Below are 14,294 nucleotides of genomic sequence, written 5' to 3'. Positions count from 1 at the left end.
AGCAAAATGCATATTCTTTTCAAGTGCCCATGGAACATATGCTAAGATGGATCATATCCATGGCCATAAAAGAAACCTCAACAAATTTAGGAGACTGGAGATCATACAGAATGTGTCCTCTAGCCACAAAGTAGACATCAATAACAGAAAAATAAGCATGGAAAATAGGCAACATACCTCTGAATAATCTGTAGGTCAAAGAGGAAGTCTCAAGGGAAAAAATACTTAAGAAGTAAACTGAATAAAATGAACGGAATAAAAATATTTAACTGAATAAAAATGGAAACGAAACATTGAAATTTCTGAAAGATAGCTAAAGCAGTAAAAGGGGAATTTATATCATTAAATGCCTACATTAGAAAAGTAGGATAGGTTCAGGGGTGTCTGGCTGGTTCAGTCGGAGGAGCATGCCACTCTTGATCTTGGGATCATGAATTTGAGCCCCATGTGAGAAGTAGAGATTATTTAAATGAATAAAACTTTAAAAAGAAAAAAAAAAGGAAAATAGGATAGGTTCAAATCAGTTATCCAGGCTTTCACCTCAAGAACTCTCATGCCTCCCCACCTCCTGCCAAGAAGAGCAAAATAAACCCAAAGTAAGCAAAAGGAAGAAAAAACAAAATAAGAGCAGAAATAAATGAAATTGAAAACAGAAAAAGAAAGGGGAAAACCAATTCAATAAAAAGTTTAGTTTTTTGAAAAGATGCATAAATTTGATAAACCTCTAGCAAAACTGATTAAGATATAGAAGAAACAAATTAGCAGTAACAAGGATGAAACAGGGGACATCCCTGCACATATTGAAAGTATAATAAAGGAAAACTATGAACAACTGTACAGATAGATTTGACAAGTTATATGAGATGAACAAATTCTTTAAACACAAACTGCCATCCAATATTAAATAGTTATAAACATGGCCTATAACTAATAAAGAAATGGAATTTTTAATGGAAAATTAAAACTAAAACCAACACTCTTCAAACAGAAAATTTCAGGTCCAGATGGTTTTAATGGAGAATTCTACCAAACATTTAAGATTTTTAAATAATTTATTTGTTCATGAGAGACACAGAGAGGCAGAGACATAGGCAGAGGGAGAAGTAGGGTGGGACTCGATCCCAGGCCCTGGGGATCAGGCCAAAGGCAGACAGTGGCTCAACCATTGAGCCACCCAGGCACCTCCCCCACTTTGATTATTTATTCATGAGAATTTACCAAACGTTTAAGTATGAAATAACATTATTTTGATATCATCTTTTCCAGAAAATAGGAGAGGAGGAAGTATTTCCTAATTCATTTTATGAAGCTAGAATTACCCCGATTACAAAACTGGACAAAGATAGTACCAAAGAAGAAAACTATGGACAAGTGTCCCTTATAAATATTGATGTAAAAATCCTCAACAATATATTGGCAAATAGAATTCAGCAATATATAAAAATTATACACCATTTCCAAGTAGAGTCTATTTCAGGGATGCAAACAAAGCTGGTTCAATATTAAAAATTCAATCAATGTAATCTGCCTTATTAGCAAGATAAAGAAGAAAAATCCTATCAATTGATGTAGAAGAAACATCTGACAAAATTCAACATTTATTCAAGATAAAAGTTCTCATAAAAGTAGTAGATGTTAAAGAACATTTATAAAAAACCTATAGCTATCATTATACTTAATGGTGAAAGACTGAATATTTTCTGGCAAAGATTAGAAACAAGACTAAGATATCTGCTCTCACCACTCTTACTCAACATAGTGATTAAAGTTCTAACCAGTGCGATAAGGCAAGAAAAAAAGGCATGGAGATCAGAAAAGAAGAAATAAAACTGTCCTTATTTGCAGGTGACATGATTTTCTATGAAGAAAATTTCAAAGAAATTTTCCCTAAAGTTCCCCGGAACTAATAAAGGAGTTCAGCAGGGCAGCAGGTACAAGATCAATATACAAAAATCAATTATATTTCCATATACTAGCAATGAACATATCAAGACTAAAACAAAACATTATAATATTTTAAATCATCTAAAAAAAACACTGAAGGTGCAAATGTAACAAACACATACGAGACTTGTATACTAAATAAAACTACAAAATGCTAATGAGTCAAATCAAAGATTAACTGCATGGAGCAGCATACTCTTTTTATGGATTAGAAGATTCAACAAAGTAAAGATGTCAATTCTTCCTAAATCAATATGCAGATTTAATGTACTCCCTGTTAAAATCCTACTAAGATGTTCTTGTAGAAATAGACAAGATTATTCTAAAATTTATATAGAAAGACAAAAGAACTGGGTAGATAAGACAATTTTGACAATGACAAAAAAGCTGGAGGATTCAGTCTATGTGATTTCAAGACTTATTATTTAATAATAGTAATCAATATGTATGGTATTGGTGGAGGAATAGATATATAAGTCAATGGAATAGAATAGACAGAAAAAATACACATAAATATGTTGAACTACTTTTGACAAAGTGGAAAATGAATTCAGTGTAGGAAAAATAGCCTTTTCAACAAATAGTGCTAGAGTGATTGGTTATTTTTAGGCAAAAAATAAACCTTGAACTAAGTCTCACACCATATACAAAAATGAACTCAAAATGGATCATGGAGTTAAATATAAAATATAAAAACATAAAGCTTTAAAGAAAAAAAAGAAAATCTTTGGGATTTAGTGCTAGGTAAATAGTCCTTAGACTTGGCACTAAAAGCATGATCCATAAAAGGAAATTTTGATAAATTAGGATTAATCAACATTAAAATTTTTCTCCATGGAAGAGCCAATTGGTAGAATGAATAGGTAAGCTACAGAATGAGACAAAATACTTAGAAACCACGTATCTGACAAAAAAACTAGTATCTGGAATATATAAGGAACTCTGAAAACTCAATGGTTTAAAAAAATCCAGTGAGAAAAAAGCCCATGAAGAGACATTTCACTAATCAAAAAGATATACAGATGAAAATAAACTCATGGAAAGATGTTTAACATTATTAGCCATTAGAGAAATGCAAATTATAACCACAATGAGGTATCACTTATACCTATCAGAGTGGTTAAAATAAAATGACATCACCAAATGCTGGTGAGGATGTGGAGAAACTGGATCACTCATTTACCACTAGAGGAAATGTGAAATGTCACGTTCACCCTGGAAAATATTTAGACAATTTCTTAAAAAAGTTAAAGCAAAAACTAAACATGCAACAACCATATGATCCGGCAATTATACTCTTCAAAATTTATCTCAAAGAAATGAAAACTTGAGTTCACATAAAAAGCTTACATGAATATTTGTAGCAGCCATATTCATAATAGAAGAAAAAACTTTAAATAACTCATATAATGTTAATGGGCTAATTGACTGAAAAATCAGTCAATGGATAAACAGACACATCCACTCCATGTAATGCTATTCATCAGTCAAGGAATGAGCTTTTGATACCTGCAACAACATGGATGATTCTCCAGAGAATTATGTTGTGTGAAAGAAGCCAAGTTTTCAAAAGGTTGCAAACTATATAATATCTTTTTAAAAAAGATTTCATTTATTTATTTGAGAGAGAGTGAGCGAGAGAGAGACAATGAGCATACCTAGATAATATCCTTTATATAGCATTCTTAAAATGACAAAATTATAAAAAAGAATAGGTTAGTGGTTGCCAGGGATTTAGAAGGGGCCAGGGGTAGGAAAGAAGTGAACATGACTATCATGGAACAATATGAGGAGGAATCTTTGTGGTGATTGAACTCTTCTGTACCTTGATGGTATCAGTATCAGTATCTTGGTTCTGATACTATACTATCCTTTTGCATGATGTTACCATTGGGTAACACTGGGTAAAGGGGTTATCTTTACTTGGTTATCTCTGCATTGGGTTATCTTGAGTTATTTCTGTATTATGCCTGAAACTGTATGTGAATATACAACTAGTTTAAAAAGTTTAATTTAAAAAATTAAGCTGTTTTGAGATGGCCAAGAGGAGACAGTAGAGAAAGACTTTCTAGAGGCTGAATAAATGGAACTTCAACTAGGTCAGCAAAACTGGATGGAGTGCAGGACATAGGTTGAGGTAGGGGGTGAAATAGGGCTGGAGTGGTCAGGCCAGGCCAAGTTATAAAATTATAAAGAATTCTTTGTCTAAGGAATTTTGAAATTTTCATATTTATTTATTTATTTTAAGATTTTATTTATTCATGAGAGACAGAGACAGATTGAGAGAGAGAGAGAGAGAGGCAGAGGGAGAAGCAGGCTCTATGCAGGGAGCCTGACATGGGACTCAATTCTAGGTCTCCAGGATCAGGCCCTGGGCTGAAGGCGGTGCTAAACTGCTGAGCCACCCAGGCTGCCTGGAATTTGAAATTTTTAAAACATATGAAGAGCCTTTGAAGAATTTTAAGTAGGAGAGTGACACAATCACATTTTTGTTTTCAGTGATAATTGGAGGATGACAGGAAATCCAATTAATAGAAGCAGACAGACTAGGGGAGATGAGAGATTAAAGGCTTGGAGATATTGATGAGGTATAAGAATAGAGGTTGAGAATAAAGAGTAAGAAAAGGTGGGAAGGTGCAATTTGGAAATGGATATGAGGGTTTTGGTTTAAAAGGTGGAATAGTTTTAGAAATAGCAAAGAACTGGATTTGGAATAGCAGATTGCTGAAATAGAGCGGAGAGTAAGGAACTATGACGCCAGATAGGTTGTGCATGTGGACATCAGATTCACCTAGAACCTCAATGATGACAGCACTAGAGAAGAAAGAAAGGAAATAAGATGATCCAGATGCTCAAATCCATAAGAAATATAAATAGTAACTAGAAAGTCAATGGGAACAATGGCAAGGGAAAGAGTGGGAGCTACAGACAGATGATGTAATCCGCAGTGGAGGTGTGTTTATAAAGGTGGAGGGGTAGTAGTATAAAGGCAGCAGTGTAGAACAAGAAAAATATGATGGATCTCCCCTTCCCACACCTGTCCCCCATCATAGGGGCAGTGGGACGATAAACAACCCAGGATCAGTAAGTGGAAGCACACAGGTAGAGGGAGTATTTGAGGGAAAGGTAGAAACTCAGGGATGGTTGGCAAAGAATAAGGATCCTAGAGAGTAACATGAGAAGGGCTGATGGATTTGTCAATAATGGAGGATGAAAGATGGGTCTGGGGTGAAGAAAGAACTGAACTGGGAGGAGAATAGAAGAAAGAACAAATGACCAGAAGAGTTTGCACTTTGGGGCCTGGCAAAGGATGATGATTAGTGACAGGCACAGCTGAACTAACCGGCTTCAAGATGCTCCCTGGATTTCTGCCATGAAATGGTTTTTTAGATTGGCAGAGGCATTAGGCCCTGGTGATGTCTGAGACAGGATGACATTTTTTGTTGGTGTCTTGATCAGTGGTCTGTAGCCTTCAGAAGGCAGTTGGTTTCTGCTGCAGTAAAGCCCAATTCAATGGATGAGAAGTGCAGTTAGGCCAACATGAGATTGAAAAGAATTACCAGCATTGGCAGAACTCTGACTTTGGTAGAGAAGGTAGCTGTGGTCAAGTTCAGGCAGGCTTACCCCTGACATTTGAGGGACCTGGACCAAAAGGACAAATGGAGGTCTCTGGCCTGTGGTTTACCCTGTTGTCTTCTCAGCCCTGGCTTTGCTCTGTACCAGGAGGAATCCTGGGGAATCCCCAGCCCACACATCCAAGTTTTGTCCACTAAATCCTGACAGCTGTCTTGTGGCTGCCATTTAGGTCCAGAGGGAAGGACTCTGTTGGCCCCTGTCTTTGCTCGGAAGGTTCTTCCTGGGAAATCATCCAGACAGTCTGAGTACCCAGAACCTCAGAATTCCATAGTTAGTGGATCGTATATTCTTCCAAATATTTGCATATATTGCACAATAATTGCCTTTTTTTTAGCATAAACATATCTTGGCATGTTTATCAGTTGGTATGCATAGACATAATTTGTAAATTATGCTAAATTGTAGCATAATTTTTGCTGACCGATGGGGTTGCCATTATTTATTTAACTAGCGTTAAGATTACTTCTATTTTTTTCACTATTACAGTGTTGGAATTTGTTTTTTTTTTTTTTTTAATTTTTTTATTTATTTATTTATGATAGTCACAGAGAGAGAGAGGCAGAGACACAGGCAGAGGGAGAAGCAGGCTCCATGCACCGGGAGCCCGACGTGGGATTCGATCCCGGGTCTCCAGGATCGCGCCCTGGGCCAAAGGCAGGCGCCAAACCGCTGCACCACCCAGGGATCCCCAGTGTTGGAATTTGACCATTCATTTCACATATACTTATTGAACAACTACTGCTTTAAAACTATAATAAATTTTGTGTCCTTTAAGCAAACTGAAATTTTGACATTTATCTGTTACAGCAGCTTAACCTTCTCTAATTAATGCTTTTGGTTTTCTAGGCAGATAATCATGTCATCTGGTAACAGTATTTTAGTTTTATAAGAATAATCATGTCATCTGGTAACAGTATTTTAGTTTTATAAGAAACTGTCAGACTGTCTTCTAAAGTGGCTGTACCATTTTACCTTTCTACTGACAACAAATGAGGGTACCTGTTGCTTCATACCTTTACCAGCAATCGGATTTGTCAATGTTTTGGAGTTTGACCATTCTAATAGATGTGTGGTGGTATCTCATTGTTTCCTGGTCCCATTTTGATACTCTCTGTTCTAATTGAAAGCTATCTTTGTCTTGAGAATCTTTAAATACTAGAATTATGTATTACACTTTCCCTCCTGCCATATACTGAGAAGCAGAATGAGAATAAGGAGAACTTGGACCAGGGGGAAATGCAATACGTAAGTTTAGGCTTGTGGGGCAGGACTCTGTGTGTGTGTGTGTGTGTGTGTGTGTGTGTGTGTGTGTGTGTGTGTCTGTATGTGTATGCTGAATGGCCATTGCACCTCTGTTTGCACCTCTGTTTATTAATTCAGAAATCCCTCTAACTCTTGGAAGACAATTCAAATAAATATAGGGAGGTTGGTAGAGTAATTGACAGTCTGAAAGAAAGCTTGTGTCTAGTGAATTCATAAACTAATGTATCATCTCCTTTATTATTTAATGAATAGGAATTACAAGGAGGATGAAAGTTAATTAAATAAGTTTCTTAGGAAGAGTAAGAATAGGGGGGCTGAAGAAAAACCAAGGGTATCTTGTAACTTATTTCAGCATCTTAAAAACTGGGTACGTTTTGAGACCCTTTTGTATGAGAAAACATTAATCAAAAATTAGGTAATATTCAAGAGACTTTAATTTTAGGAAGGATTGTATGATGGAATAATAGCCTCCCAAAGACATCCATGCCTTAATCTCTAGAACCTATGAATATGATACCTTCCATGGCAGTAGATTTTGCAGATGTGATTAAGGTCTTCAGGTGGGGAGGTTATTTTGGATTATTTTGTGGGTCCACTGTAATCACAAGGGTCCCTGTAAAAGGGAGGTAAGTGGGATGAATCAGACAGTAAACGTGAGGACAGGAGCAGAGGTCAGAGGGAGAGATGATACACTGCTGGCTTTGAACATAGAAGAGATCGCCATGAGCCAAGGAATGCAGCTCACCTCCACAAGGTGAAAAAGAAAATGGATTCTCCTAGAGCCTCCAGAAGGAACACAGCCAGGAAAAACCCATTTTAGACTTCTGAACTCCAGAGCTATAAGTGAATAAATTTGTGTTATTTTAAATCACTAAGTCTGTGGTAATTTGTTACAGCAATAATAGGCTGTTTTACCCACAACACTTCTATCACCAAATGTGTGGGTTTTCCACACCAAGCAATTCTCCAATTCTCTGTGGACACCAGTTGAGTGTCCTACAATTTAGTTCATTTCTGACACTAACTACTCAGAGTTACTACAGACTCCACAAGTTCAGGGCTCAGACTCAAAGACTGCTGCCACTTTGGATGCCACTCTCAAGTCCCAGCTACATGTGCTACAGACCAACTAGCTATAAATTGGGGGTTTCCATGACCCTCTCCCCAGATTCCGTAATTTGATAGAATGGCTCACAGAACTCAGGAAAGTACTTTACTTAATAGTACCAGTATATTTTATAGAACGTATTATAAGGCAGGTGAACAGCCAGGTGAAGAGGTGCATTGGGCAAAGTCTAGAAGGGTCCCCAGCACAGGAGCTTCTGTCCCTGTGGAATAGGGGTGCACCACCCTTCCTATGTGTGTTCACCAAATCAGAAACTCTCTGAACTCTGTTGTTTAGAGTTTTAAAGGAGGTTCCATTACACAGGCATGGTTGCTTAAATCAGTGCTCATTGGTGATTAACTCAATGTCTAACTGCTCGCCCCTCCCTTGAGATGGGGGAATGGTGCTAAAAGTTCCAACCCTCTAATCACTTGATTGGTTTCTCTAGTAAAACCAGCCTTCATCCTGAAGCTATCTAGTAGCCCACCAAGAGTCACCTCATTAGCATTAATTCAGGTATGGTTGCTGAAGAGCTTATTATGAATAACCAAAGATATCCCTTTTACCTCTATCACTCAGGAAATTCTAAGAGTTTTAGAAACTCTTATGCCAGGAGGGGGGATGCATATATGTATTTCTTATTATAATCACAATATCATAAACCACATTAGGACTCAAATAAAAGTTGTCTTAAAGATTGGTATCTGGCAAAATAAAATAGAAAAATCTATTAGTGTGAGCTCTTGGAATCTTGATAAATATGTTTTGTTTAATTGCTATTTTCAGGTATTATGTGTTGAAGTAATAGAATGGCACATTGTAACTATCAAACTCAAAATGTTTCATAGATTGAATTAATCAAAGTAGAGAGATACCAAGGCATCATGAAGGAGATCAAGTGTCTGAAAGGTCCCTAGGTGTTAGTGAGTTGGTATTGCTGAGACTAGAGCTCAAGCCTCTTCACTTGGTCATGACCATGTGCCTGTTATTGATGTATTGTTTCTCAGCTCCAAATCTACCTTTTGTTGTCATGCTTGATAGCTAAGATGGATCTTATAAACGTTTCTTTACTTCCTGGCACCATGTTAAATTTTGTCAGTAGGGTGCAAAAGAGGAACAGTGCAGGGAGGGACTTCTCTTCCAGGTTCGGATGTATTTTTCCCTCCTATTTATTCCTGTGGTGCTTGGCCATCCTGTTGCAGGACAGCCCATGGAAGTGACCTTCAACAAGTGTCAGTGGTTTTAGCTGTAGGCAGCTTCCTGGAAAGCTGCTTTCCAGTGAGCTTTGTACCCCTCTAGTGGGTGCCTTCTGGGTAAGTTCTGTTGGTGCTTCCAACAGCTTCCCAGTGAATTCCTCAGCAGCCTCTGATGGCAGCTTCCTAGTTAGTTTCATTGGCACCCCATCATGGTTCCCTGCCCAGTAGCCTTAGCTACTTCTCTGCCATTCAGCAGGCTGCAACCAAAGCCCTCTAACCAGGTGATTTCAAGCATTGAGGAGGGGACCCCTTCCAAAGTGTGTTTCTTCCTTGGATTCTCTCACTCAGAATTAGGGTAATCTTTAAAGTTCTCTGTTGGTAGCTAATTTCCTATAAGTAGTTAATAATTATTTATATTAAGACTTCTTTGTTCAAATTTCTGTGGAGTTTCTATCTCCATTGATTGATATTGGACCTGAAGCCAAGAAAAGAATTCATGTTCCACATGGGGCTAAATTCACACTTATCATCTCTTCTCTTCAACATCCTTATCACAATGTTATGTTTCTTTTAGATATTTTTGTTGTTGTTCTAACATGGATTTGGTCTTACAAATGTTTTGTAGTAAGCTGAAAAATAGCTCTTCAAAAGATATTTACATCTGAAAATCTGGAACCTATAAGATGTTACCTTATATGGAACGAGCATCTTTGAAGATGTGATTAAGTTAAGGAGCCTGAGAAAACGTTATGTATGTTTTCGCCAGTACATATTGTGTACTTGGGAACTAATCAGAGTGTCTAAATGCAGTGCACAATGAGCCATAATACACACACACACACTTACTGCATTAGGAATTGAGATAGTAGACCCTACTCTGACACTAACTAGTGCAAGAATATCAGAGAATGTGAGAGAGAAATTGCTCAGAGCCTCTTCTCTTAGAGGGTTGATTAGGCAAATTTAAGATATTTTCAGCTAGGAGCACCTGGATGGCTCAGTTGGTTGAGTGTCCAGAGTGACTCTTGATTTTGACTCAGGTCCTGATCTCATGGCTCCTGGGATCAAGCCTCTAGTTGGGCTCACATTCAGTGGGAGTCTGCCTGGATATTCTCTTCCTCTGCCCCTTCCTCCATTCCCCCTTCAAATAAATAAATAAATCTTTTAAAAAGGGAGATTTTTCAGCTCAAAGGTTCTATGATGTTTGATCTAAGTGGTATGAACATTCAAACAGCAAAATGTTAGTGAAACAAAAAGGGCAGTTTTGAAAGCTAGTCACAGATTCCAGGGCTGAAGAGAGACATGGGACAGTGAGACATAAGGAATAACTATTGAGAATGAAAAATGTTCTGGGCTGGAAATTGCTCTTTTTGTGCCAAATTCATGGAGATCTAGAAAAATCCTCTCACTACCACTGTGGCAGGTAGAAGCCATTCCTAGGCAACTACATAGCAGATAGTTTTTTCAGAATTAGAGGAGTTACAGAAAATCACACACGGGAATGACATAAAGCTACAGAAATATGGTTGATGCTTCACTTTCATTTTAAAGTCTGTGCAGACCAAAAGCCTGGAGATTTTTAAAATTAACAGTCCTATGTTATGCAACAAGCTAACCAATGTGAATTAGCTGAGTTTAGTACTCAAAAGATCAGCTGATGATGTAAAGCTAGGAAAGCTATAAATAAAAAGATTGTTTGCAATAATTATTCTGGGCAGTTATGGGTCTTAGACCTGGTGAATCACTTCCAACAAAAACAATGCAGCAAATGTAATGGGATGTCACTTCTGAGACTTGGTTGAAAAAGAAGTTGACTTCTATTCGCTTTCTCTTTTTTGATCTCTCTCTGGCTCATTCCGATAAAGTCAGCTGCCATGTTGCGTGCTGCTCTGTGGAGAGACACATGTAACAAGGGACTGAGGGCAGCTTCTGACCAATATGCAGGGAGCATCTGAGGTCCTCAGTCTGGTAACTTGTGAAGAACTATAACCTGTGTTATAGATCTTTCCTTATCCATGCCTGAAGATGAAACCAAAGTCCACACCTTGACTCTAGCCTTGTGATAGACTTTTGAGTTAGTGACACAGCAAAGCTGTGCTCGGACTCCGCATCCACAGAAACTGTAAGGTGACAAATATTTTCGCTTTAAGCCACCAAGTTTTGGTAAGTAGCAACAGAGAATCGATAGAAAGCTATAATAGCAATGTATTAATTTCGTATGACTGCTCAAAGAAATTACTAGAAAGTTGGTGGCTTAAAACAACAGAATTTATTCTCTCACAATTCTGGAGGCCAGAAGTCCGAAATCTTTATCAATAGAGGTAGAAATCAAGATGTTGGCAGGGCTGCACTTCCTCTAGAAGCTCTAGGGGAAAATCCTACCCTTGCCTCTTCCAGCCTATGGTGTGCTGACATTCCTTGGCTTGTGACCCTATTACTCCAGTCTTCAGGCCAGCACCTTCAAATCTCTCTCTGCTTCACCTTCACATTGTGTGTGTGTGTGTGTGTGTGTGTGTGTGTGTGTGTGTGAGAAAGAGAGAGAGAGAGAAGTGTCCCTCTGACTCCCTCTCATAAGGATACTTGTATTTGGGATCCTTGGGTGGCTCACTCAGGTAACTCAGGTAATCTCATCTCAGGTTCCTTCACTTAATCACATCTTCAAAGATGTTCCTTCCATATAAGGTGACATCTATAGGTTCCAGGTTTTCAGATGTGAATATCTTTTGGAGAGCTATTTTTCAACCTACTACAAATAGCTAATGTTTAAACACTCTTATTATGTACCAGATTCCATGGTAAATACTTTACCTGTATTTTCATTTATGTGCATTTTATTAACTTGTACTATTACTCCTCATTTATACACAAAGAAACTAAGTTTTGGAGAGTTTGAGTGACTTGACTCAGGTCACACAGGTGGTAAGTGGTGAAGCCAGGGTGAACTCAAGCAGTTTGATCTCAGAGCTTGTACTTCTAACTGCTCAGCTGGATTGTCTCCCTCCAGATTCATATGCTTACCTAACTAATTAGAAGAGGATATACCTATCTCACTGCATATGATATATTCAGTGAGCTCCTGTTATCAGTGTATCTTTGGGTACCTTTGTAATTTCAAAACCCCATTTAGTTATTTTTAAGAAGAGACATTTGAACTGGAAGGAACTTCTATAACATTTAGAATCAATATCCTATTGCTAGAGAGGACAGACCAAGTAAATAGCCTTTTTTACAGAATGGATCCTGGACAAGGTCTATCCCTCTTTGGGTGGGCCACATTTACATAAACCCAGTTTCTGGTATGGAGGATCTAAAGAGCTAGAATAGCCAAACTGTGCTCTCCCTGCAAGGCTCTCCAGGAGAACCGATTGCTTTGCGAACTTGGAGGTACTTCTCCATAATTAGTTTTGGATGGATTTATTTTAGCTTTCCTGGGAAAAGTGAGTCTAGAGATGAAATCTGAATGAAGGTAGAAAAGAGGTGACTCTTGTATGGATCAAAGTTCAAAATGAGAATATGTATAATGGATTCCAGATTAGTTTCTGCTTAGCATTTGCTATGCTATTTCTTTAACAATTTGCCGATTTTTTAATGTATGACCTGGTAGTCTAAAAATTCAACTCACCCAGAAACTTTAGCCCTGTGTAGATTTCAGCTTTAGGTTGAATCTCTTTTCCATATGTTTTTTTTTTTTTTTTTTTTTTTTTTATGGGAACATATTCCAAATTTAAGGAAATAATGATGTCAGAGGCCTTAGAGCTATTTCCTGAGCTTTTGTTTTTATTGCCACTGCATTAATGATGGTACGGCCATCCCTGCTCCAATGTGACATGCCTGAGCAGGTGTGCAGATGGCTAAAGGGCTGGGGAGATGGGACTCAGATGGCAGATGGTGATGCCTTGTCATGCTTCCAACGACACTTTGAACATTCTGTCCCTCCTCCGACATGCATCACTTCAGATGGCAACCTCATTTGGAGGTGAATGTTCTTTACTGTTTTTTTTTTTTTTCTTCATGTTGGAATTGACCTCATGCCTGGCACTGTATGAAATGTATTGGCCTAGTTTCTGCCCTGGAGAGGACAGAGGCTTACTGGTATTTAGTGTATGCTTTGTCATATTGATTTTAGAAAATAAGGCCTGAAAAAATATTCTAATTTTATCAAGATTACTGAGTCACTGGCACTATCATATTTAGTTGAAAACAGTATCTCTCCAAGGACATGTTTCATGTATAAAGGAAATCCTCAGTCAGATTAGTTGGGATGATTTGGGGAAGATAGCGTTTTTGAGTGCAAATGAGGTGAGAAAATATTGATTTCTATCCTCCCCCCTTCATCTTTATAGTTAACACTCACACCTTATCTCCTCAACCCCTCTCTGAATTTAGCCATGGTCTATGTTTCTGGAATGTCATAGCTTCCTACCTTTTTAAAATTATTTTTATTTATTTTTATTTTTTATCTTCCTACCTTAGAGAGTTAGAGAGCCTAACTGGCTCTCTTCTTTGCCTTAGGGAACTTCTTTAGCACTCTGGGAATTTCTGGGCCCCCTGTAGGTACAATTGGAAGTGTGGGAGTGTTCACACCCTCAGGACAACTCTTATCCATTTAGAGGCTGGACTTGATAAATACCTAATTCTCTCCACTCTCTATGGAATGTTCTGAAGCCACATCATAGTTTCCCTGAGAGTTTCCAGCAGAATTGAGCTCCAGTTGCTCACTGCAGTAAGTTGTTTATTAACATAAGTGATATGTCTTTTCTAATTTCCCTATCAATTTTTCCTGTGTCATTTGTGTTTTCTATTTTTGCTTCTTATATAAACTACCTTCACCTGAGTACTTGTCTGAGAGTCTGTTTTTGGAAGACTCTTCCTTTGGATAGCCCTAATGCATATTAGGTTTGAAAAGTCCTGGAGTAGAGAAATTGATTTAATCCTATTCCCTAAACTTATCATTTCATGAATATATATATATATATATATATATATATATATATATATATATATTTTTTTTTTTTATCTTTTTTTACCTTAAAGTTTTATGTATCTAGGGATGCCTGGGTGGCTCAGTGGTTGAGCATCTGCCTTCAGCTCAAGGCGTGATTCTGGGGTCCTGGGATCGAGTGCTGCATCGGGCTCCCTGTGGGGAGCCT

General features: G+C 37.8%; 2 protein-coding genes across 43 annotated transcripts in view; one reads left to right on the top strand and one right to left on the bottom strand.

Moving 5' to 3' along the window:
* The window catches only part of LOC144302962 (uncharacterized), a 776,799-nt gene that overhangs the window by 30,077 nt on the left and 732,428 nt on the right, over positions 1-14,294 (top strand). The gene's annotated exons all lie outside the window — the stretch shown is intronic.
* Positions 1-14,294, bottom strand: part of TMCO5A (transmembrane and coiled-coil domains 5A) — a 59,452-nt gene that overhangs the window by 8,236 nt on the left and 36,922 nt on the right. The window contains exon 12 of one of the 2 annotated variants that reach the window (XM_077880535.1): positions 10,871-11,033. The exons of the other annotated variant lie outside the window; for it this stretch is intronic. Coding sequence (XP_077736661.1) covers positions 10,886-11,033 — 148 coding nt within the window. The 3' untranslated portion in view covers positions 10,871-10,885. Of the gene's footprint in view, positions 1-10,870; positions 11,034-14,294 lie in introns of those variants that run through there. 2 annotated transcript variants of the gene reach the window in all.

This window comes from Canis aureus, chromosome 32, assembly GCF_053574225.1.
Source record: "Canis aureus isolate CA01 chromosome 32, VMU_Caureus_v.1.0, whole genome shotgun sequence".
NCBI lineage: Eukaryota > Metazoa > Chordata > Mammalia > Carnivora > Canidae > Canis > Canis aureus.
The sequence above is the reverse complement of the archived record's forward strand: the minus strand, read 5'-3'. Positions and strand labels throughout refer to the sequence as shown.